The sequence below is a fragment of the Marmota flaviventris genome, chromosome 12, assembly GCF_047511675.1.
Source record: "Marmota flaviventris isolate mMarFla1 chromosome 12, mMarFla1.hap1, whole genome shotgun sequence".
In the NCBI taxonomy this organism is placed as follows: domain Eukaryota; kingdom Metazoa; phylum Chordata; class Mammalia; order Rodentia; family Sciuridae; genus Marmota; species Marmota flaviventris.
This window is the reverse complement of record NC_092509.1, coordinates 27,561,951-27,585,166: the sequence shown is the minus strand read 5'-3', so window position 1 is coordinate 27,585,166 and position 23,216 is coordinate 27,561,951. Positions and strand designations below refer to the sequence as shown.

The 23,216-nt window shown below is 36.3% G+C and overlaps 1 protein-coding gene across 2 annotated transcripts in view; it reads right to left on the bottom strand.

The window, feature by feature from the left end:
* Positions 1–2,713: 2,713 nt before the first annotated feature.
* Cdc123 (cell division cycle 123) overlaps positions 2,714–23,216 on the bottom strand; it is a 53,426-nt gene continuing 32,923 nt past the window's right edge. For both annotated transcript variants that reach the window (XM_027944806.3, XM_027944807.3), the window contains 7 exons: positions 21,413–21,461; positions 19,337–19,412; positions 17,519–17,641; positions 15,798–15,826; positions 7,463–7,591; positions 3,523–3,660; positions 2,714–2,990 (listed from right to left, as the gene is read on the bottom strand). In XM_027944806.3, the coding sequence (XP_027800607.1) occupies positions 2,964–2,990; positions 3,523–3,660; positions 7,463–7,591; positions 15,798–15,826; positions 17,519–17,641; positions 19,337–19,412; positions 21,413–21,461 (571 nt within the window). In that variant the 3' untranslated portion in view covers positions 2,714–2,963. The remainder of the gene's footprint in view (positions 2,991–3,522; positions 3,661–7,462; positions 7,592–15,797; positions 15,827–17,518; positions 17,642–19,336; positions 19,413–21,412; positions 21,462–23,216) is intronic.

Here is a 23,216-nt window from a genome sequence, read left to right as displayed (position 1 = left end):
TGGTTAATGGATGGAACTGGAGAGTATCATGGTAAGTGAAATAAGCCAGTCCCTAAAAACGAAAGGCCGAATGTTCTCTGATAAGCAGATGCTAATTTGAACTAAGCAGAGGGAAGGGCAGAGAGGGAAGAATAGAAGTTCATTGGATTAGACAAAGGGGAATGAAGAGAAGGGAGAGGGGAATAGGAATAAGAAAGACAACAGAATGAATCGGACATAACTTTCCTATTTCCTTATATAAATACATGACCAGTGTAACTCCACATCACATTCAACCACAAGAATGGGAAATTATACTCCATATATGTATGATATGTCAAAATACATTCTATTGTTACATATAACTAAAAAGAACAAATACAAAATTTTAAAAAAGAAAAAAAATTCAAAACTAATCTTCAGGCAGGCAGAATGATATTTGAATTCAGATGAATATATTTCCTACATATTGTCCTAATATAATTACTAATATCAGGATAATCAATTAAAATTAAATAGACTGAGGAAACAATGTACCAAAAACACATTTTTAAAAGCACAGTGGGAGGGCTGGGCGTGGCTCAGTGGTGGAGCACTTGCCTGGCATGTGTGAGGCCCTGGGTTTGATACTCAGCACCACATGAAAATAAATAAAATTAAAGGTATTGTGTTCATTTACAACCAAATAAATAAAACTAAAGGTATTGTGTTTATTTAAAAAAAAAAAGCACAGTGGGAGTTGAACTCCAAAATTTTCTCAAGAAAACTAATGCAAAAGCTTAATGAGTTTTATATTATGAAATGTATCATTTATTAATTATCTGCCAAATTTTGCTTAGGTCTTTTTATTCTATGCAGTCTGAATGTTTCCCATTGGTATCAATTGCATTTACACTTGTTGTTCTCACTCTGGTGAAGTACAATCTTGACAAAGTCAGCTTCCATAGCTAACCTTAAGTCAACTCATGATAGTAATTCCTTTTACCATGGATTAATGCCCATGAACAGTTTAAAAATAGAGAAATATAGCTGGGCATGGTGGTGCACGCCTGTAATTCCAGCGGCTCGTGAGGCTAAGGCAGGAGGATCGCGAATTCAAAGCCAGCCTCAGCAAAAGCAAGGCACTAAGCAACTCAGTGAGACCCTGTCTCTAAATAAAATACAAAATAAGGCTGGGGATGTGACTCAGTGGTCAAGTGCCCATGAGTTCAATCCCCAGTACCAAAAAAAAGAGAGAGAGAGAAATATTTTTGAAGTACCTGTAACCTAAACAATTGGTCTCTGAAAGGCATTTGTATACTGAATCCAAAAAACCAAGTGTTAAGTACAAAAAACTATGGTTTGAGATAACCCAAAAATAAACTCTATTTTTCATCATTACAAAAATTTGTCTTAAATGCAAAGAAAGAGAAAACTTTGCTCCACTTTTCTCTATCTTCCTACAAGTGGTGGCAAAACTTGTTTTTGTTTTTTTCTTTTTTTTTTTTTCAATGCTGAGGATGGAACCCAGGGCTTCCCCACACTAGGCAAGCACTCTACCACTGAGCAATATCCCTACCTAGTCTGTGTGTGTTCTTAACCACTGAGAAACACACCTGCAATGAGTACAATATTCTTTGATAGGACATTAGATAGAAACCCTGGGAGACTGTAATGTCTATATTCTTCACACTCTCTTAGCAGACAGTAAGTCCTCAGTAAATTAAGTATCATTGATATCATCATAATCATCACTTAGGGCACTGAAGAATAATTACTGGAATGGTGGCCTAAAAAAGTGACTCTACCTCGCCTAAAATTCAAATATTTTGCCACGCACAGTGGCACATGCCTGTAATCCCAGCAGCTCAGAAGGGTGAGGCAGGGGGATTGCGAGTTCAAAGCCAGCCTCAGCAAAATAAATGTGCTAAGCAACTCATAAGACCCTGTCTCAAAATAAAATACAAAAAGGACTGGGAATGTGACTCAGTGGTTGAGTGCCCCCTGAATTCAAAATTCAATCCCCAGTACCAAAAAAAAAAAAAAAAAAAAATTCTAATACTTTTTTTTTTTTTAAGCCAAAATTATAATTAAATCTGTGGTAGTTTTACCAATACACACTAGGGTAGCTGTAATATACTAAAAAACTAATGGTTATTTGGTAGTTTGAGAAGTCTCTACTCTTGTAGCTACACCCAAACTGAAGCTAAACTTGAAGGAAATTATATGAAATTCCTCAAGTTTGGAAAAATATTTTCTATTGTAATGTAAGTTTCTATTTTTTGTTTTTACTTTTTTGCTCTACCACTGAGCTACATCCCTAGTTCTTTTTTATTTTATTTGAGACAGGGTTTTGATAAGTTGTTGAGGGTCTCACTAAGCTGCCCAAGGCTAGCCTTGAACTTGGCAATCCTCCTGCCTCAACCTCCCAAGTCACTGGGATTACAGGCATGGGTTATTGCATCTGGCTAAAACTATATTTTTAAATGGAAAAGTAATGATTAAGAAATAATTTATTTCTGTATAATAAATACAAATTTGCCCACCTACTTGACAGGTATGAAAGTAGCAACATAAGCCCAGCACAGTGGCACATGCCTATAATCCCAGAGACTCAGCAGGTTGAAGCAGGAGGATCAAAAGTTAAGGACAGCCTGGGCAACAAAGTGAGACCCCATCTCATTAGGGGGAAAAAAAAAAGGCAGTATAAGACATACAGATAAATCTAAATAGACTATGCCAGAAGAGTAAAGAATTTCATAAAAAGTTACTTTATTATCAGAACAGTATGGTTTCCTATGTTTAAGATTTATTTATTATGTTATTTTTACAAGTAGCAAAGTCCCTCCATTTTTTTCCAGGTGAATATACATGAATATAAAAAGCTGCTGATTTCCACACTGTCCACTCCTACTCCACCCATTAGGGTCACTGGGAAGTTGTGGCCTTTGAGCAGCCTCCTGAATAGTCATGGATTCCTCTTTAACTTGGTCTTGAACTAGCACTCAGTCATCCTCTTGCTGATTTCTTTTCTGTCAAAGGAAACCAAGAGTACACTGAAAAAGCATATTCTGATTGGGATATTTCCTCAGCCAAGATCATTGTTTCTGTAAGCAATCCAATTTTCCAAAGGCCTTAATAAAACCTTTGGTTGGAAATTTTCACAGAAAAATATGCTTTAACTAATTCAAATAAGCTAATTTATCACTCTGGCTCCTTGGTTAACTGTCCTCTTCTTTTTCATCCCTATGTACATATACTCCCACACAGAAACAAACTTGGAAATACAAATATCACATTCCCCTTGAGAATCCACAGCAGAGATATCTCATAGCCCTGTGACAACATATCTACTTTACAGTTAGAAGTATTATGAATATTTTTCAAAAAGCATGCATACCATAAAAACATTTTCTGCCATTCTAATCAATAAATCATTCATTCCTTCACTCATATTCCATTGCAAAATGATCTAATCCAGTAATTCTAATCCTTTAATTGATAATCATCCAATAAAAGCCCACGGGAGAGATGAGCGTCATAATAAATATACATATACTTTACCAGCTTAAGAAAATCTATTAGTTTGTGAGCATCTTCCCCAGTGGAGAGGTCTACAAAGTCCTTGGGCAGTCGGTAGCTCAGATAAGGGCTGGGCTGTACTGTAACTTCACTGTTTGTGCAACGAAAAGCTGGAGAATCCTTTATGAAGAAAAAAATTTTTAAAAAGTCTGTAAGTATTATCTATTCTCCAAACTAGGTTAGCATATAAATTTCAATTCCATGTTCTCTTCTCTACTACATAAGAAAGAAATAAGATTTTAAAGTAGAAGAATGCACCAAGATTCTAAAATAATTCTACATATTTACTAGAAAGTAAGTATAAGGTATCTGAAAACAGAATCCAATGGAGAACTAGGTCCCCCCACTAAATGCTACCACAGTGTAGCCACTGTATGCTAAAGGTAGGTTATGGATCTAGGTTATGACCTCTCAGTGGACCGAGGACCTACATCCAGCCATCTCTGGCCTCAAGCAATCTCATATAGGCCAGAATACTTATAAATATTATTTCCTATAGGTGTACAGTTGAGAAGTACTATTTTAGAAAATAATAATTAATAATGAGGGTAATTGAGTGCTTTGGATTTCATGTCACTTTTGTACTTATCTTAGACCACTGGACTTACTTATATCTCTCTCTCATCAATTACATAAAAATTCAAGAATCATAATTTTAAAATCCTCATATTCATTTCTTACTGTAATTCTTTTGCTTAGAGTTTTGCATATAATAGTTACATGCTGTTTTGTACCAAAAAGAATTTCAGAGACAAGAAGCCTTGGGTTTGGCTTCCTGGTGTCAGATAACTCAGTGGAGATGGAAGACAAGACCTAGAAAGAGGGTCAGATCTGATGACAGACAGAACATACTTGGCAGCTAAAACATCTACTGTGTGCTAGAATTGTTCTAGGTGTAGGAGACAAACTGGTAAACAAGATTGGAAGGCAAATAAGAGTAAGTAAACAAAACCATTTCAGATAATAAAAACTGATATGGGGCTGGGGATACAGCTCAGTTGGTAGAGAGCTTGCCTTGCATGCATAAGGCACTGGATTCAATCCCCAGCATCACACACACACACACAAAAAAAAAAAAAAAAAGAAAAAGAAAAAGAAGAAAGTGCTATGGAAACAAAGAACCAGGGTGATGTACTAAGAGGATAACAATGTGGACTACTTCAGATGAGCGGTCAAGTAGGAGCTTGCTGAGAAGTGGATAGGGTGGTGAAAGCAGCATTGCAAGTCTGGGTGCAGAGCAGGCTCTGGTGGCAGTGGAAAAAACTAGTGCAAAGACCTCAACCCAACGTAGGGCTTCATAGCTTTGCAAAACAAAGGGAAGACCAGTTCTCTGTGGTCTGAACTTGGAAAGACCAAGCAGGAGGAGACAAGCTGGGAGGAGCCATTTTGTATACCCCTAACCTCTACCATTTAGAATAAATAAAAACTTCGGATCAGAGTTAATCTTACACAATTAACATCTGTGCTGAATAACTTAGATTCTCCTTCCTTATCTTTAGGTTTAATGGTTCACTACAGTAATACACCAGCAGGGATAAAATTCCTCCTCCTTTTTTTTAGTACCAGGAATTGAATCTAGGGGTGCTTAACCACTGAGCCACATCCCTAGCCCTTTTTAAAAACTTTCTATTCTGAAACAGGGTCTTGGTAAGTTGCTTAGGGCCTCGCAGAGTTGCTGAGACTGGCTCTGAACTTGCAATTCTCCTGTTTCAGCCTCCTGAGCTGCTGGGATTACAGGCATGTGCCATCGTGCCCGGCCAAATTCCTTCATTTTTAATTGGACAACATTCATAGTACCTGACATTTTGGTAAGTCCTGCAGATGCAGTGAGAACAGAAGAGACATTATCCCTGTTCTCAGAAACTTACCGTCTAATGCAGAACATACGTAAATCAACAAGCAATTTGAACAGTAAGGCCAAGTTCCAAATATTGAACTAACTCAGAGCTAGAAAAACAGGGCCAAAGAGGGTCCAGGACAAAGCATGATGAAAGGAAATGTTGGATAGATGGGCAAAAGATGTACTCAGTGAAGGTGCAGAAGCAACTTAAAAAAGCAGAAAGAGATGGCAGAGGAGAGCACGCGTTCCAGAAGCCAGGGAAGAAGCAGTGTAACAAGGAAGAGGGCACTGTATTTGGTACTGCCAGTGGTTCAGTAAAAGGAGGACTGTGCTAGTCACTGCAATTCCCAGCAAGCCACTAGAGCTCCTGCTGGGAGCAGGTTCAGCTGAGAGGAAGGGCAAAAGCCACTGGCAGAGGGCTGAGGAGTGTGAACAGCAACAGGCAGGAGGGAGATCACCATCCATGGAACCCTGATGTGCTGATACACAGCCACTGAGTGGGCTAAGAAGAACAAGTCCTGGGACAGCATGAGGGTAACTATTGTGTTCCTACCTATGCAAAAGTCCATGTGCATATTCATACCAAAAAGAGCCCAGAAAGCACTCGCTGAAGCGGTGAGGATTTCAAGTCCTGCCTCTAATTCTGTTTTCTTAAATGATTATGTAAACTATATTTACATACATTTAAATGATTATTAAACTATATTTTTAAAAGATATACAATGCTCACTAGATAATACTAAATTATATACTGACTGCTCTCAATTCTCCTGTCCCAGCATCCCAAATTGCTGGGATTACAGGACCTGAACACTGCACCCGCTACACACACGTTTTTAAAAGAAAATCAGGGGCTGGGGCTGGGGCTCGGTGGTAGAGCACTTGCCTAGCATGTGTGAGGCACTGGGTTCAATTCTCAGCACCATATATAAATAAGGGAATAAAATAAAGGTCCATCTATGTCTAAAAAAAAAAAATTTAAAAAGAAAGAAAATCATAAAATCATCTATGATCCTAAAATCTGAGAACCACCATTTATATTATGGTGTATAACATGCATATACACATACACACGAACCTCCTAAAGGTCGTCAGCCTTGGCAACTTAGTGAGACCCTGTCTCAAAAACAAACACACTATTACTTTTATAGGCAGGAAAAAAAAAAAAATACAAAATCGTTGTTTAAAGAAAATATAGCTGTGAAGATGGGAGAAAGGAAGCATGGCTGAGTGAGCAAATATGGTTGAAGAAAACTTTTTTTCTTTTTCTTTTTTTTTTTTTTTTTTAAGGTGGGAGATATCTGAACATGGCTAAATCCTGAGGGACAGGAGTTAACAGAAAAAGAGAACCTGAAAAAATAGTACAAGAGATGGGGGGGGTGCTAAGCTGAGCAGACAAAAAAAATCAGACTTGGAGTGGGGCAGCTAAGTCTGTAGGTCTGATGACAATTCAACCAGGTGAATTCTCATGAGTCGATTTTCTTTTCCTATGAAGGAAGTGAAATGAGAGGAGGGAGAGTAGTGACAGATGGGAGACCTGAGCAGGGAGAAGGTGCAGATTAGCTCCCAAGGACCATGGAAGAGAAAGCTGACCAGGGAAACTCATAAAACTGGAGATCATGAATGAGAAGAGCACTGCTCTGCACATGCACGTAGGCGAATGTTCTCCATCAGCATCAAGCAGCTAGGATTCGGGGTCAAGTAAACAGATATGTTAAGATTATTCAGGTGGGCATAAGAAAGGAAACTAAAAAAGAGAAAACAAACTAGAAAAATATATATCAGACGACCATTATTTCTTTAAAGTTAAATGAACGAGGGACCAGGGTAAACACTTGCTTCAGTATGTGCAAAGTCTTGGGTTTGATCCCCAGGATGGCAAAAAAAAAAGTTACATGAATGAATCACAATGTATACCTTTCTTTAATCACCTCCATGATCAAGTAACTATTGGTAAACCTGTGCTATACTCTACTTCCCAAGGGTCCAAGTTACTTATATGCCATGTGTCTAAAGAGTAAGCAAGTGATTGTTCAGTGGATTAAAAAGGTTGCCTTTATATCTTAAAAAATAAAGTCTTACCTGCTCCTGAGCATCTCCTTCACTAAAATCACCTTTTAAGTTTTTTCCAGATATCAGTTCCTCCCAAGTAAACAGTAGTGAATCTGTGACTTCACCAAACGGATTAAAATCAATTAGCCACACCTTCCCCTGTAGTACAGACAAAAGACAAATAAGTATAAAATAAGAACACAGTCTATACTGTCTTATTAAAGAAAAATACTTTTGATATTATTTTCTGTCAAGGACAATCTTACAAATCTTATGACTTATTTCAAAAGATATAATTCTTCCAGGTCCCATCTGAGAAAGGGCCATTTGTCTAAATAAAGTAGACACAGATGTAAAGGGAAAGTTGCCTATGACTGCAGAGAGAAGGGACTCAGGAAGGAAGACCTATCTTCCAACTCCCGCCTCAAGTCACATTAGAATCTTTTTTTTTTTTTTTTTTTTTTTTTGAGAGAGAGAGAGAGAGAATTTTTTAATATTTATTTTTTAGTTTTCGGCGGACACAACATCTTTGTATATGGTGCTGAGGATCGAACCCGGGCCGCACGCATGCCAGGAGAGTGCGCTACCGCTTGAGCCACATTGCCAGCCCTCACATTAGAATCTTAAGTCAAAAAATCCAAGCAGGAAAAAAGGAAGATCTTGCAAAAAGTTCACTTGCCATACATGATGTGAATGAAATGCTTTCCAGGATGTCTTTAACGCCACTGTGAGGAGGAAGCCAGCACAGGCAGGCAGGGAGTTGGTGGCTCTCAGAGCACCTGAAAGGTTTTGGGCAGCTGCTGTGAGTGGATTTAAAAAGAAATACTAAAGGAAGTATGGAAAAATTGCTTTCTTTAAAAGTTAACGTAGTATTTGTTTTTTAAGTATGACAAAGCTTGACAGCATATGAAAAGGAGATGAAAAAATGCATCTACCTTTGAAAGAAATGTCTCCTATGTGGTCAGACTGCCTGGGCTAGAGTCAGGTGCATGTGAGCCAGAACTGGCCAGCTCTGAGCTAACAAGTGGGAATGTGTATAAGCCCCCAAGAAACCAGAACCACATGCTACATCACTAAGATAAGGCGTGCAGAATGGATAGACTCTTCCTTGAAGTTTTTATCTTTGCTACTCTTGGTTTTCTCACTGGCATTCATATATCTGCATTGTTTTGATGCTAATAATAACTAGGTTTTGTCTATAATGTACAGATGCCATCTTGACCAAATGTGTGTGTGTGTAAAATCAGACACACCTAAGGAGTGAAACTGGTGAGCCTCTCAGTTCCTCACCTGGATTAAAGCAAAATTATAGCAAAGATGAGACATCTCACTAGCACTTACTTCAAATGTCAGAAACCCCTAGTGAGTGACACAGAACAAATACAAGACATTTTTGCCATGGGTCACATGGGTAATGTTCTGATTTTATATAATTCCCAGGAAAAATCCTACAGATTATCTTGCCGCTTGAGTTGTTTGCTCACTTCAGTTCAGCTCACTTCAGTTGTGCTAGAGATTAAGCTATAAGAATTAGCATTACACAGAATCTATTCCTTCAATGAGCTCAGCCTAGATCAGAATTCCACCCTGTCCCCCCAAAAAAACATGAAAACCATCCAATGGTTACAACACAGAGGGTACATTCTTGGACATGTGAAATAATATTAGCTACCAATTAATATCTTGACATGATGTCAGCTTGTTTGGGGGCTCTATTACTGATACATTATTATACTGTATATTATTTTTACAATGGATATTTTCTAACCTCCAAACCCTCTTCTACTGGATTTTCTTTTCTTTTCTCTTCTTTCCTTCCCTCCTTCTTTCCTTCCATCCTTTCTTTGTGCTAGGGATTGAATCCAGAGCCTTGTGTATGCAAGGCAACTGCTCTACCATTAAACCACAATCCCAGTTCCTTTATTGACTTTTATAACAAATAAAACCACCTCATTATTAAAAGCAATAAAACTCCACCACTGTATCTGTTAGTATAGGAGCTGAGCTTTATGAACTAAAACATGCCACACTGCAAAAAACAAAATCGAGAAACAAACCACCACTGTTAGCTGGCAAGGCTTGCTCTAGAGTTCAGGAGCCATCCTCTAGTGCAAAATAATAAAATCAAACTGGCTATAGTCAGGCATAAAACTATGAGAATTAGGATTTTTTAGAGGTAACCTGTTTTTCATCGATATCTCAGGCACAAGGCATCCTGAGAAAGTAATTCTATTTCAGTAATTCTGATAAGAGCAGTCAACCCAGTATTCTTCATACCAACCAAATGACCATCAGCCCAAATCAATCTCTTCTGTGAATCAGACACTGTGCTAGAGATTGAGCTATAAGGATCAGTATTACACAGAATCTATTCCTTCAATGAGCTCAGAATCCCACCCCGTCCCCTCAAAAAACATGAAAACCATCCAATGGTTACAACACAGAGGGTACTGCTCTGACAGGAGCAAGAACAGGGTGTTGAGAGACAACAGAGGAGCATGGGGGAACCTGACTAGAAACACTTTCCAAGGAAACTGAGAATTTAAAGAATAATTGTGTTAAAGATCTGGGAGGGGAGGATGAAAGGAAAAGCAACCATTTAGGAGGAAAACAACCAGAATAATAAAAATTAACACATACAAAGACTATGTGAGGATGACCCATTCTGGGAATAGATTATTTTGGCTAAGAGTATGAAATATATGAGGGCTCCATAAATGTAGTGGGCTAAGGTAACTTTAAAAGCCTTCTGCTCCAAGCTGGATGAAATTCAGGTTAAAATTATCCCTTTAAATGTAGAGCTGTGATCATGACAAAGAGGAATCCCCAGGAACTAGAAGCAAAGAAGAACACTAAGAAAACAGATGAGTATAAACTGAGCTGCCAGAGCCCTTGGGACAGCTTTCCTCCCAGGAACCCAGGGCACAGGTGTTAGTAGCACACAGGACTAGGAGACTTGCCATGAGGAAAGGTCTTAGGACTAGGAAGTGACACCAGAGGGCTATGACCTGTGAAGAGAGCATAAGAAAAAAATTCTAATGATGGGAACAGGAAATAATGATGTCTTTCTCTGATGAGGTTTTGGGGATCACAGGAAAAACAAATGGAAAATTCAAACTTTAGGATCTTTGGGATGCTCACAAAAAAAAAAAAAAGTCACTGAAGAGCTATAAAGTCAAAAGGAAAGAACATGGATGAGAGTCTGCAAATACAATAGGGATTAAAGCCAAGAACTTGGAAAAATCATCATCAACCTGAGGAACAATAAAGACAACTTTATTCTAATTCCTGTAATAAAGATGACCTATATTTTAAGGAAAAGAAAAAAGAAAAATTGGAAAAAAACATAAAGCAATAATTCTCACAAATGACCCTTAAATTTATAAAAAGATATACTTCATTCTTATTCAATAAGAAAAAGAGAAATTGAAATTATACTGAAACATCATTTTTTTAACCCAACTCAAAAAAAAAAGTTTGAATTTCGCAAGCTCTGAAGAAACACATAGGTTCCGTCATAAATTCTGGGTGGGGTTTTGTTTGGTATAACTTCTATGAAAGGTAAACTGTAATATCTCAAAATTAAAATAATCTAACTTTTGAGTCAATATCTCACTTCAAATAATTTATCCTTGTAGATAAATGGGCACATATATGAAACGAAGTGTACAGTGTTATTCACCTCTGTATAGATTGTGAAGATAAGAAACAACCTGTGTTGTCCTATGTGACCATTAACGAGGAAGTGGTTAAACAAACTATATAGAATATTCAAAAACTGAAATACTACACACTGGAAGAAAATGGCAGGGCTCGGGAATGTAGCTCAGTGGTGGATCATGTGCCTAGTATTCACGAGGCCCTGGATATGATCCTCAGAGTTGCAAAAAAATAAAAACAAAAAAACTGGAAAGCTCTCCAAGAGACAGTGCTTTCAAATAGTGAAAAAAGCAAGGTGCAGATTTGATTTTCAAACTATGTGAATGTATTGTCAATTAAAAACTTAAAAATAGTACAGGGGCTGGGGAACAGGAACAGTCATGAGCGGGGAGACTGAGCACTTCTCCATCTTCACACTTAGTGTTGGTTACACAACTGGATGTTTGTCAAGACACACCTCCACAGTAAAAAGGATGAATTTTAGTCTATGTAAATTATTTCTCAAAAGCATGACCCTCAAAAATCAGCAGTTTTAAGTGATTGAAAATATAAAAGGAATCAATACACCAGGACATAAGAAACTATGATAAAAACAGGCAGATTTGAAAAAGGATTAAATAGAACCTTCTGAAATGCAGCTGATGAAATTTAAAACTGAACAGTCAAACACATCAGATTACACAAAACTCAAAGAGAGCTAGCAAAAGAAGATGTACCTGAGAAAATGATACAGCATAGGACAGAAAAAGAGGCAGAAAAGGAGAAGAGACATGAGCATAAGGTGAGAAGCTCTAACATGCCTCCCTGCAGAACTCCAAAAAGACAGGAGAGAGAAAAGTGATGACATCTGAAAACATAAGAGCTGAGAATTCTCTACAACTGGTAAAGGAAATGAGTTCCTAGACTTAGCTTAACAAAAAAGGCAGACAAAAATAAAGAGTGAAAAGAAAGGCAAAGAAAAACAAAGCAGAGAAAGGAAAAGCCAAGCCAAACAACAATGGGACAATGTCTTCAATGTGCTAAGGCAACAGAACTGGTCAACTGAAAATTCTATACCCAGCTAATGCCTACCACTCACACATGAAAGAGGAATAACAACTTCAGCCAATGCATGAGGGGGATGCACTATTAAAGGATGTACTATACTAGAAAGAAACTGGATCTGCAGTCTGGGGTACAGCTCAATGGCAAAGTGCTTGCCTAGCACATACAAAGCTCTAGCACCATAACAAAAAGGTATAGAAGGCCAGGTGCAGTGGTGCACACCTGTAATCCCAGTGGCTTGGGAGGCTGAGCAGTCTCAGCAAAAGTGAGGCACTAAGCAACTCAGTGAGACCCTGTCTCTAAATAAAATACAAAATAGGGCTGGGGATGTGGCTCAGTGGCCAAGTACTCCTGAGTTAAATCCCTGGTACACCCCCACTGCCGCTGCCAAAAAAAAAGGTATGGAAAAGTGAAAATATATCAAAGTAGAAAAACAGCATAAGGAACCCCATTTCCTCCCACTCAGTTTCAACATATCAATTCATGACCTATACTGTTTCATCTATATTCCCATCCACTCCTCCTGAATGTGTATTATTTTATATGAATCCTCAAACAGCATTTCATCTGTAAAATATAGAAGATTATTATTAACAAGCTTTGGGGCTGAGGTTGTGGCTCAGCAGTAGCACATTTGCCTAGCACATGTGAGGCCCTGGGTTCGATCCTTAGCACCAGATAAAAATAAATAAAATAAAGGTATTATGTCCAACTATAAATAAACAATAAATATTTTTTAAAAATAAAATTAATAAACAAGCTTAATCTAAAGACATCTGTGGAATACTTCATGAATTAGAAATTGTACTTTCTTTTTCAGTCACACACAGAACATTCACAAGAGTGACCAAATTGCAAAGCCAATTTTGACAATACCAAGACTCAAGATCAGAGTTACTCAGCCTGTAAAGCAATGAAAGCAAAAATTAATAACAATCATAATTGAAGCAAATACCCAAGGGGTCCTGAAAATTTTCCTAAGAATTTAAGATAGTCATTCTAAACTCTAGCTGTATATTATCATCACTTAAGAAGCTTCTTAAAATATATCTTCCAATGCCTCAATCCAGACTTACTGAATGGATGGGCCACCAAAGTGACATTTATAGGCTGGTTAGAACCTATCAAAACTGAGTCAACTTCTCCAGTCATAGGAAAGCAGCCACAACAAAGTGCTGCCAAGTCCAAACACACTTCAGTTATATTTCATGAAGACTTAGCTTTCTATAAGAATAGTCACAAAATAATATATTCAAGAAAGTGTCTAACAAACTCTGATACACGTGCCATTGAATAAATGCAAATGAATTTTACAATATGGTTTGAATCTCTTAACAGAAATTGTCAGGATGTTTATACTGGCATGTTTCTCACTTTTAAAAATGTAACTAGTTTTAGTTCTGCAAGATCATAGCAGTAATTAGTTATGCATATGTCCAACATCACTTTAAGACATTCCTTAACTCTTTTACCACGTTAAACATCTACATCTACCTGTCAGCCCTACTGATTTACAGAAGACCACAACATCTGCCAGGGATATATTAAAACACCTTGGCAAGTTCCAACAATTTCAACTGCCTCAGTTTCAGTGTCTATACTATGTGGGCAGATAATATATACTTCACAGGCTTAGATGGATTAAGTGAGAATTGAGTTAAATGAGGATAAAGCCCTTCTGGACAATGAGCTGGGTGCTAACTGCTAACTAACTACTCTGACACTGCTCGCCACCAGCCATTCCCTACAATGTTTACATGGCTGTCACCCTCACTTGAAGATGAATTCCTTCTAGGACGGAAGTAAACCTGTTTGAAGCTTCCTGTTAGAAGCACAGCATGTTACAGATTCTCATACTGTTGGCTCCATCAGTGGTCTGACTTGGCAATGTCTACAAGTCAGAAGCAGAGCCAGGGCAAGAGCCTTCTAGATCCCATTTTTGTCCATTCCATCACACCAGCTTTTCATGCTTTTCTACAGTTTGTTTCCACACAGTAGAAACTCTGCCAAGTAACATCCCGCTTCTTTGCTGAGTCTCATTTTATAGACCCTCTTTCAAAGTCTTATACCATCAATTCTGCAGAGAGGTGAAAATACAGCAATGTCTTTTGATTTAATAGCTTACACAGTTTACAGTCATTTGGGGACATGATCCAATGGGTCACAACCTTTTGCTCAAACAGTGACTCAAAGGTATCACACGCATCACTGCCAGAAGGTTGACATGTGCATGGTGGGAGACTGAAAAGTACTCTGCCAGTGTATGGGTAACATATTAGAAAACACACCTGTGATCTCCTTAACAGCTGAGTCAATGGGCAGAAATCACAAGATGATGTACAGTGACCTAAACCTCTCTAAAAAGATTACATGTCTTAGACAAGGAAATCTCTGCTGAAGGAATTTTTTACTATGTCAAGCTTTTGTTTTCTTGTCACTTAAGTTCATGTCACTTTTATGATTTAAAGAATGTAAGGCATTTTTCAAAAGAAGATATACAAATGGCCAATAGATAATATAAAAAAATAAAATGCTTAACATCACAAATCACTAGTTATGCAAATTAAAGCCACAATGAGATATCACCTCACTCCTGTCAGAACGGCAAGTATCAAAGGCAGAAAGCGCTGGCAAGGACTTGGAGAAAAGAGAACCCCTGTGCACTGTTGGTGGGAAGGTAGATTAGTACAGCCATTATGGAAACAGTATGGAGATTTCTCGAAAAATTAAAACTAGAACTACCATACCATCTAGCATCCCACTCCTGGGTACATATCCAAAGGAAATGAAGTCAGTATGCCAACAGACATCAGCACTCCATGTTCACTGCAGGGCTATTCACAATAGCCAAGAAATGGAAGCAACCCAAGTGTTCATCAACTGATAAGTCAATAAAGAAAATATGATACACAATGACATACTATTCAGCCACAAAAGGATATGAAAACTTGTTATCTGTGATAACATGGAAAGATACAAAGAGCCTCACATGTTAAGTGAAATAAGCCAAGCACAGAAAGACAATGACCACATGACTTCACCTATGTGAATCTATGACTACCCCCATATGTGGTGCTTATCTGATTTATACACCACACAATGTAAACAGGTATCAAAATACCACACAATGCCCTATGCACATGCGTAATTTTTACGTTTCTATATAGCAGCTAAAAATACTAATTTAAATTTAAGAAATTTTAAATTGATTAAGGGTAAAAGACTTTAAAATGTAAACTTAACCTCATTTTTAGTCTAAAGAGAAAAGTGATTCAAATCATACAAAGGCTCTTGCAGTTGGTTAAAAATAATTACCAAAATATCTAATAAAAAATTCCTGGCCTTTTAAGAATGCAAAATGAACTATTTTAAGTAGGTCCCACACCTCTGACCAAAATATAAAGTAGGGTAAGGTAGACATTACCTACCTGTTTGATTAATAATCCCTAAACCTGCAGCACATAATTAAGACATTATGTCTCCTCATGTTAAGTATACCTTCAAGGAAAATTCTGGACCATTGTGAATTTCACACACCTTAGTTGTTTGGGAATGCATTTTTTGAGTAGTAGACCCTTCCCTTAAATAATAAAATATGTGCTCTGGCTTGCTTATAAGACCAGTCTTCATTTTAAACATGTCAAATATAGGATGTACTTACCCTACTGTCTCTGTATATGTCAAAAACAACTGGAAAGGAGAAAAAACTCAGTTATTAATGAATTAGTATTTTCATGATTTAAACCTCAAATGCATTTCATTACTAAAAACAGAATGGACCTTGAGTATTTAGTGCTTCTAAATCTCAAAACATCAAATATAAAAAGGCATCCTTGCAGTGTTTTATTTAATAAGTACTTATATAATATTCTCTATCCCCAACTATAAAAACCCCTTATATTTAAAAAGTCAAACCAAACACCAATATCAAGTCAAGTAGTTCACCACTGTATAACTTATCATACAGGAATGAGGAAAGTTGTCAACAAGGAAAGTACTCATATTCTTGGGAAAGCTGGGAATGGAACCACCATTTGACCCAGCTATTGCCCTTCTCAGACTATTCCCTGAAGACCCTAAAAGAGCGTACTACAGGGATACTGCCACATCGATGTTCATAGCAGCACAATTCACAATAGCTAGACTGTGGAACCAACCCAGATGCCCTGCAATAGATGAATGGATAAAAAAAAATGTGGCATTTATACACAATGGAGTATTATTCAGCACTAAAAAAGGACAAAATCATGGAATTTGCAGGGAAATGGATGGCATTAGAGCAGATTATGCTAAGTGAAGCTAGCCAATCCCTAAAAAACAAATGCCAACTGTCTTCTTTGATATAATGAGAGCAACTAAGAACAGAGCAGGGAGGAAGAGCATGAGAAAAGATTAACATTAAACAGAGAGGTGGGAGGGAAAGGGAGAGAAAAGGGAAATTGCATGGAAATGGAAGGAGACCCTCATTGTTATACAAAATTAAATATAAGAGGTTGTGAGGGGAAAGGGAAAAAAAAAAAAAACAAGGGAGAGAATTAAATTACAGCAGATGGGGTAGAGAGAGAAGATGGAAGGGGAGGGGAGGGGGGATAGTAGTGGATAGGAAAGGTAGCAGAATACAACAGTTACTAATATGGCATTATGTAAAAACATGGATGTGTAACCGATGTGATTCCGCAATCGTATTTGGGGTAAAAATGGGAGTTCATAACCCACTTGAATCTAATGTATGAAATATGATATGTCAAGAACTTTATAATGTTTTGAACAACCAATAAAAAAAAAAGTACTCATGAAAGGAGAATCTGTCATTTATTTGAGGAATGAAATGAGTAAAATTTATCATACAAAAGCATAAAATCTAATTATGCTAATGGCATGATTTATCTTTTTGAAAATAAGTCGGCCACAGAACCCAGTCTTGACAAGGAGGAAAAAAAGTAAAGCATAGAAGATATCAATTTTAAGATGCATGGAAATTCTCTTACAATGTACTTTCAATATAGATGTAGTTTCAATGTACTTTCAATGTAGATGGACCCTATGAAATATTTGAACATCTAAAATGACAGGAGAGAGAATGGTTTTGGTATTAGAAATGAATTTCAATTAAATAAGGTGAAAATTAACATGCAAACCATGAGAAATATCAATTAGTAATATAGTAAAATGCAGTACTTTAAATAAATTTTTTTTTTTTTTTTTTAGTGCTGAGAACTGAAAAAGGGCCTATAGCAGGCTGGGCAAGTGCTCTATCATCAAGCTTCACCCCCAGTCCTCATACAATAGTCCCATTTTTTAAAATATGCACCTTGGTGAAATAAGGTCCAGTAATATTATGTACTTTATTTCATTTCATTGGGTAAATTTAAAAATACTCACAATCTTCATCTAAGAATTTATACTGTATGTGTTTCTTGAAAAAGTCTTGAATGCATCTGCAAATTTCTTCCTTTTGTTTAGAAATATGATCATAGTATTGTGTGTAGTCCCTCTGAGAAATACCTGACAAGAAAATATTTTATATTGTTATTATACAATATTCTTAAAAAAATACAAGATGTAATTTAAACTTTTTTGAGACAATCATTAAAGTAGGTCAGAAGTTCAATCAGATGAAAATTGCATTAAACATTATTCAGTTGTCAAGATTACACATAGAGAGGAATCCTACAGTTCAATATTGCCACACATTCTTACTTCTGGAAGTATTTTTTTGAGCACAACATAAAGAATTTAGACACAAAAAAGCTTGCTAAGAGAAAATTTAAAGTAGCTATTTAAACCTGCATACATTCAACTGATTTGATTTTTTTCCAAGAAAGTTTCCACAAATTAGTTCTCTTCCACTGTTTTGGTGAAAATTTAAAATATCCCTCACCATATGTCTGCAATATTCATATTTTATTTCATAGAAACAGTCTACTTTTCTTGTTTATACATGTTATTCGGCCTTCACAACACTGGTCTTTCAAGCTATGGAAAAGTAAATATTCCCCTTTTGCAAAGTGCCTTTGCTGATATGATTCCAAATACACTTGAGGGACTACAGTATGAATTCCTGCAATATGCTTAAGTCCTAGGGAAAAATGTCTGCTCTGAAATAAGGGCTTCCAGTTCCTTCATCACATGCCACTATGACTCTTGTCTTTAGCACATTTATTCTCTAGTTTTTCCAGGAATATCTAACAATATGACAAATTTGAATGCCCCAAGTCTTCTTCAGCTATGTTAATAAGTATCAACATCATATTTAATGAATATGATTTATTTGATTTGATTAAATTACACTTCTCTTGGTTGATCATATGTTTTACTTCTCAGGAAACATGCATAACTAAAAATTTAAGGACACACAATCTTCAATATTTAACTTGAATAATCAGAACAAACATAAAAAATAACCTGAAAGAAAAAAATATGGGTGACTTTTAGAATAGCTTCCTTGTTTTCCCACATATTTTCTTTTGCTGGAATAATGAACAGTGTCCCAATAATAAAAATAAAGGTTCAAAAACTCAGGTTTTTGTGATGCTTTCTAATAAGCTATTGCTAGTAATACTTTTGGAAAGTTTCAAACAGAAAGAAGGTAACATCATACAATGTCAAATTGGAAATCATAATAACCACCACTTTCATCTCTGGAATCCAGACAGACATGATTAATCAATAATACTACCTTTTTCTGTGGAAACTGATTATGGGCTCAGGATCCTTGTCAGCATAGCATTCCAGAGAGTCAGTATCAATTGGGTAGAGGTGGCATCTGAAATTAAAACTGATTGATAACCCTGTGGTAATTACTAGAAATGTATTTCCATCAAAAGCTTGTCTTTGGGCTGGGGTTGTAGCTCAGTGGTAGAGCACTTGCCTAGTACGACTGAGTCCCTGAGGTTTGAGCCTCAGCACCACATAAAAATAAATAATAAAACAAAGGTATTCTGCCCATCTATAACTAAAAATATTTTTTTAAAAAAACTTGTCTTCTCTTTGATTTTATTTTTTATTTTTAGTTGATACATAGTAATTGTATACTTTGAAGTACAATGTGATGTTTTAAAACCTATATACAATGTCTAATAATCAAATTAACATATTTACACTATGGAATACTATTCAGCCATAAAAAGAAATACTGATATTTAAGGCAACATGGTTTTCTTCTTTTAAAAAATACTTTCAAAGATAGAAAGAACTCACCAATAAGCTTGTTTTCCTTGACAAAACATCGGAACTCAGCTCCAGGAATTAATTCACACCATTTTCGGAGAACAAGCTATACACAAAGGAAAAAATGTGATACAACTAGGCAAGGTCTAAGACAATTTCCTAATAAGACTATCCCTAACAGCTGCTATTAAAAAATGATTTTAAAAGGGGGAGAGAGCAGTACCATAAGACAAGCTTGACATGAGGGCAAGGGCTATAGTCTATCATTCCAAAGAAAGAAAAAAAGAAAAATTATGCTGAAACTCTTCAGGACAAGATCCATCTTTGTCACATCATTCTGAGAGTTCTGACATAATACCCAACAGCAAGGATAGATAACCAAGTCAAATCGTATTGCCACTGTGCTATAAGTTGCCCTGTAATTTACATGTTCTCCATCCCTGTAGGAATATTAATAAAATAATTTCAGGGCTGGGAGGAAGGAGGGGTGTGCGTGTGTGTGTGTGTGTGTGTGTGTGTATATATATACACATACAATGTCTAATAATCAAATTAATATACAAGTCTCTCTTCTCCACTAACTTGCAAGCTCCCTAAGGGTGAGGAAGCAGGTTTACTCATCTTTCTGTATATAATACTTAGCAGCCGCATGAGAAATTTGTTTGCCAAGTAAAACAGCAAATGTATAAGATAAGCAGCCACTAAAAATCATGTTATTTGAAAATTAATGACCTGGGAAAATGCTTACACTATAAGTTTAAAGAAAGTTAACATATAATGCAAAATATTTATAAAGAGAGTACACACACACCCTCAAGAAAGGTGATGATGGTATAATCCCTAAAAAGCAATAAAAGAACAAATTCTGGTAAATACATCTTGGGGATAAATGATAACGTCAACAAAGATTATTCCTCAGGGAAAGGCTAAAAATAAAAAATAAAATTTCCTCATTTCTTTATTCCCAGCACAAAGTAATAAGACAGTAACAGGTGCTTCATTAACAGATGTTTGTTCAATAAAATAGCAGATATGAATATATTACATAAATACAAATAATGTTATAAAAGGCTGTATAATAACATGGGAAATACTTTCAGATGGTATAAGGTGAAAAAACTTGCACAAGTAGTGTGTAAAGATCTCAATTACAGTGCACTAAGAAACAGAGTAAAAATATTCAATACAGTGAACAGGTAGACTTTTTTTTACATGTGTGTGGTTCTAGAAATGGAACCCAGGGCCTCCTACATGCTAGGCAAGTGTTCTTCCACTAAACTATATCCCCATCCCAGTAGGCAATTTTCAGAGCATGCATGTATACAAGTATTCAGAAGCAAAAGACAATGAAGAAAAGTTTTAAAAATCACCATACTAATTCTAATTGGTATTATAAATCCAAATAAAAGTGTATAGCAATTATGTAGGCAAGATAACTATCGTCTCTTTAACAAATTTTTCGTTAAGTATTATATTCTGCGAATGCAAATACAAGAATTACCAGAAGTGATGGTAAATGACAGCCTACCAGGGATGGAAAACATTAAAAAAAAAAAATGTGTATGTGGGGGTGTTCCAGATTCACCCATGACTCTCAATGAGTTATTAGCTGCACTGAAGAACATGGCCCATTTCAGGTGTCTGCACATGTGTACACTTTCAAAACTAGGAAACCATGAAATAAAAATTGAGGTTTACTATGCTTAACATCGTGAAAATAGCTAATAAGAGTTGTCTTGTTCACTATCTTTCACTCTTACTTCAAAATTATTTCTAAGATGTGAGTGAACAATATTTTAAAAGTGTGTATAAGAAAAACTTAATTTTCCTGGCATATCAGGTTTAAAAACTTAACCAGGTTCATCTGGGTGGGAAGTATAAATTCTATAAGTTTATGTATGCTATATATATTTGGTATATAAATATTCTACCAATAATACATATTCTTTCATATGTATCCTACATTTCATAAATTTAAAAATTCAGGGGTTCTCAGTTTTTTCTATAGAAATCAATCCAAAAAATTCCATTCGGTTAAGTAGAAATTTTCAATACATCTTCATTTAGGATCATCAATGTCATTAAGGCAAAAACAAAGCTTCTTACCCCATATTCCATACAAGGGTCTGGAGAATCATCAGTACAATGGATAAATCTTTGGAGAGAAAAGCAGCAATTGAATTTTTTAAAAACTGGTATCAGTTTACATACATACGTTACTTATATTTAACATGAGAGTCAGATTTTATTAAAGGCAATCAGAAATAGGAGACAAATTCAAATCCAATGAACATGTATTATGTATTATTTGATGTTATGCATTAGCCTAAGCACCCTAAAGAAGTTATCTCATTTACCCTCAAAACATTATGAGCTCTTATAATCATTATAAAATATACAAATAGTATAATGCAAAATATACAAATAGTATAATATAGTATAATCTCCATTTTTCTATCAAAAGACAAAGAAACTAAGACGCAAAAAAAAGTCCAAATTTAGTGACCAAGCTGGGTCTATAATTCAAGTGGCCTAACTCCAGATTCTCAATAAATGCAGGATGGTGCTGCCATTTCACACATTCTCATTCATTTAATCTCTGGCTGTGCCAGCAGACAGTCTACTATACTTTGCCATTAATGTTACTTCTGCCATCTAAAGCTACATAAAGGTAATCTATTCCTTCTCCCACGTACCATTTTAAAAAATACTTGATGGAACTATTCAGTCCTCCATTAAGCTTCTGTCTCTAAAAACTCTTGTGTCGTGTACAATATCTATACCATTTATTAAATATCTATCTATGCTAAAGGCAATTAAGCCCCAGGAATGCTAAAATGAGTAATATGCCTTTGTCCTTTACTAGGTTAGTCCTAAAGGAGAAAGGACTAACAAGTAGACAAACAATTTCAAAACACTGGGGAAAATAAAATACTCTGATAGCAAAAAGGAAGATGTAATTGGTTATCTGCTGTGGGGGGAGTGAGGGAAGGTAGGCAAGAAGAAGTCCAGATTTAAGGCACAGAGAAATGTGCTAAGATAGGGAGGGAAGTAAGAAATGTCACCTAGTATTCAAAGAACTGCAGGACATCTGTACTCGTGGGGTGTAGCATACAAGAGGGAAATTGAAGAATGATGGAGTTGGATAGAAATTTTGTACAGGAGAAGTACAGACCATGTACAGTTCACCAGCCTAGGGACAAAGGGAGACTATAAAGTCTAAATATTCAAGGGAGATCATTACCTTCATGCATTAAGAATGTCACTGTGGTGAAATAATATTGGATAGTTTGGGGAAAGGGTGGCAATGTGAGGCAAAGAGACCAGTGGAAAGACTTGTTGCAAGAGTCCTGGTAAGAGATGGGAGCTCCTGAAGGCAATGCTGGAGTGGAGAAGGAGAGGCATCAATATATAAAGATATTCAGGCCACATCAATATAACTTTATGTATGACTGAAAGGAAGGAAGAAGCTTTTTAATTTCCCTGACTACATGATTAGGTGGGACTACTCTGTAATCATTATGCTTTATACTACAAACAATAACAAGTTTACTTGATTGGCTGAAATCCTAAGAACAGAGCTTCTATTACCACTAATAATTGGGCACTGACTGATAAAACCTACATTGCTAAAAAAGTTACACATAGTGTGTTTTGTTAAAATGCCGGTAGGTTTTCTCTATTAGTGGGCTTTATGCACTGAACAATTAATGAGCCAGGTACAACATGAATCTTTTTATTTGTTTTCTCATTTAATTCTTCCAATAATCCTATGAGGACATGAATGTTATCACTATCTACAGTTATCACACAAGGATACCAAGATTCAGAAAGGTACAATAACAAGGAAGTGAGGAAGAGAGCACTAAATCATAGACTGCAGGCTGTACTGTTTCTCTAAAGGATAAAG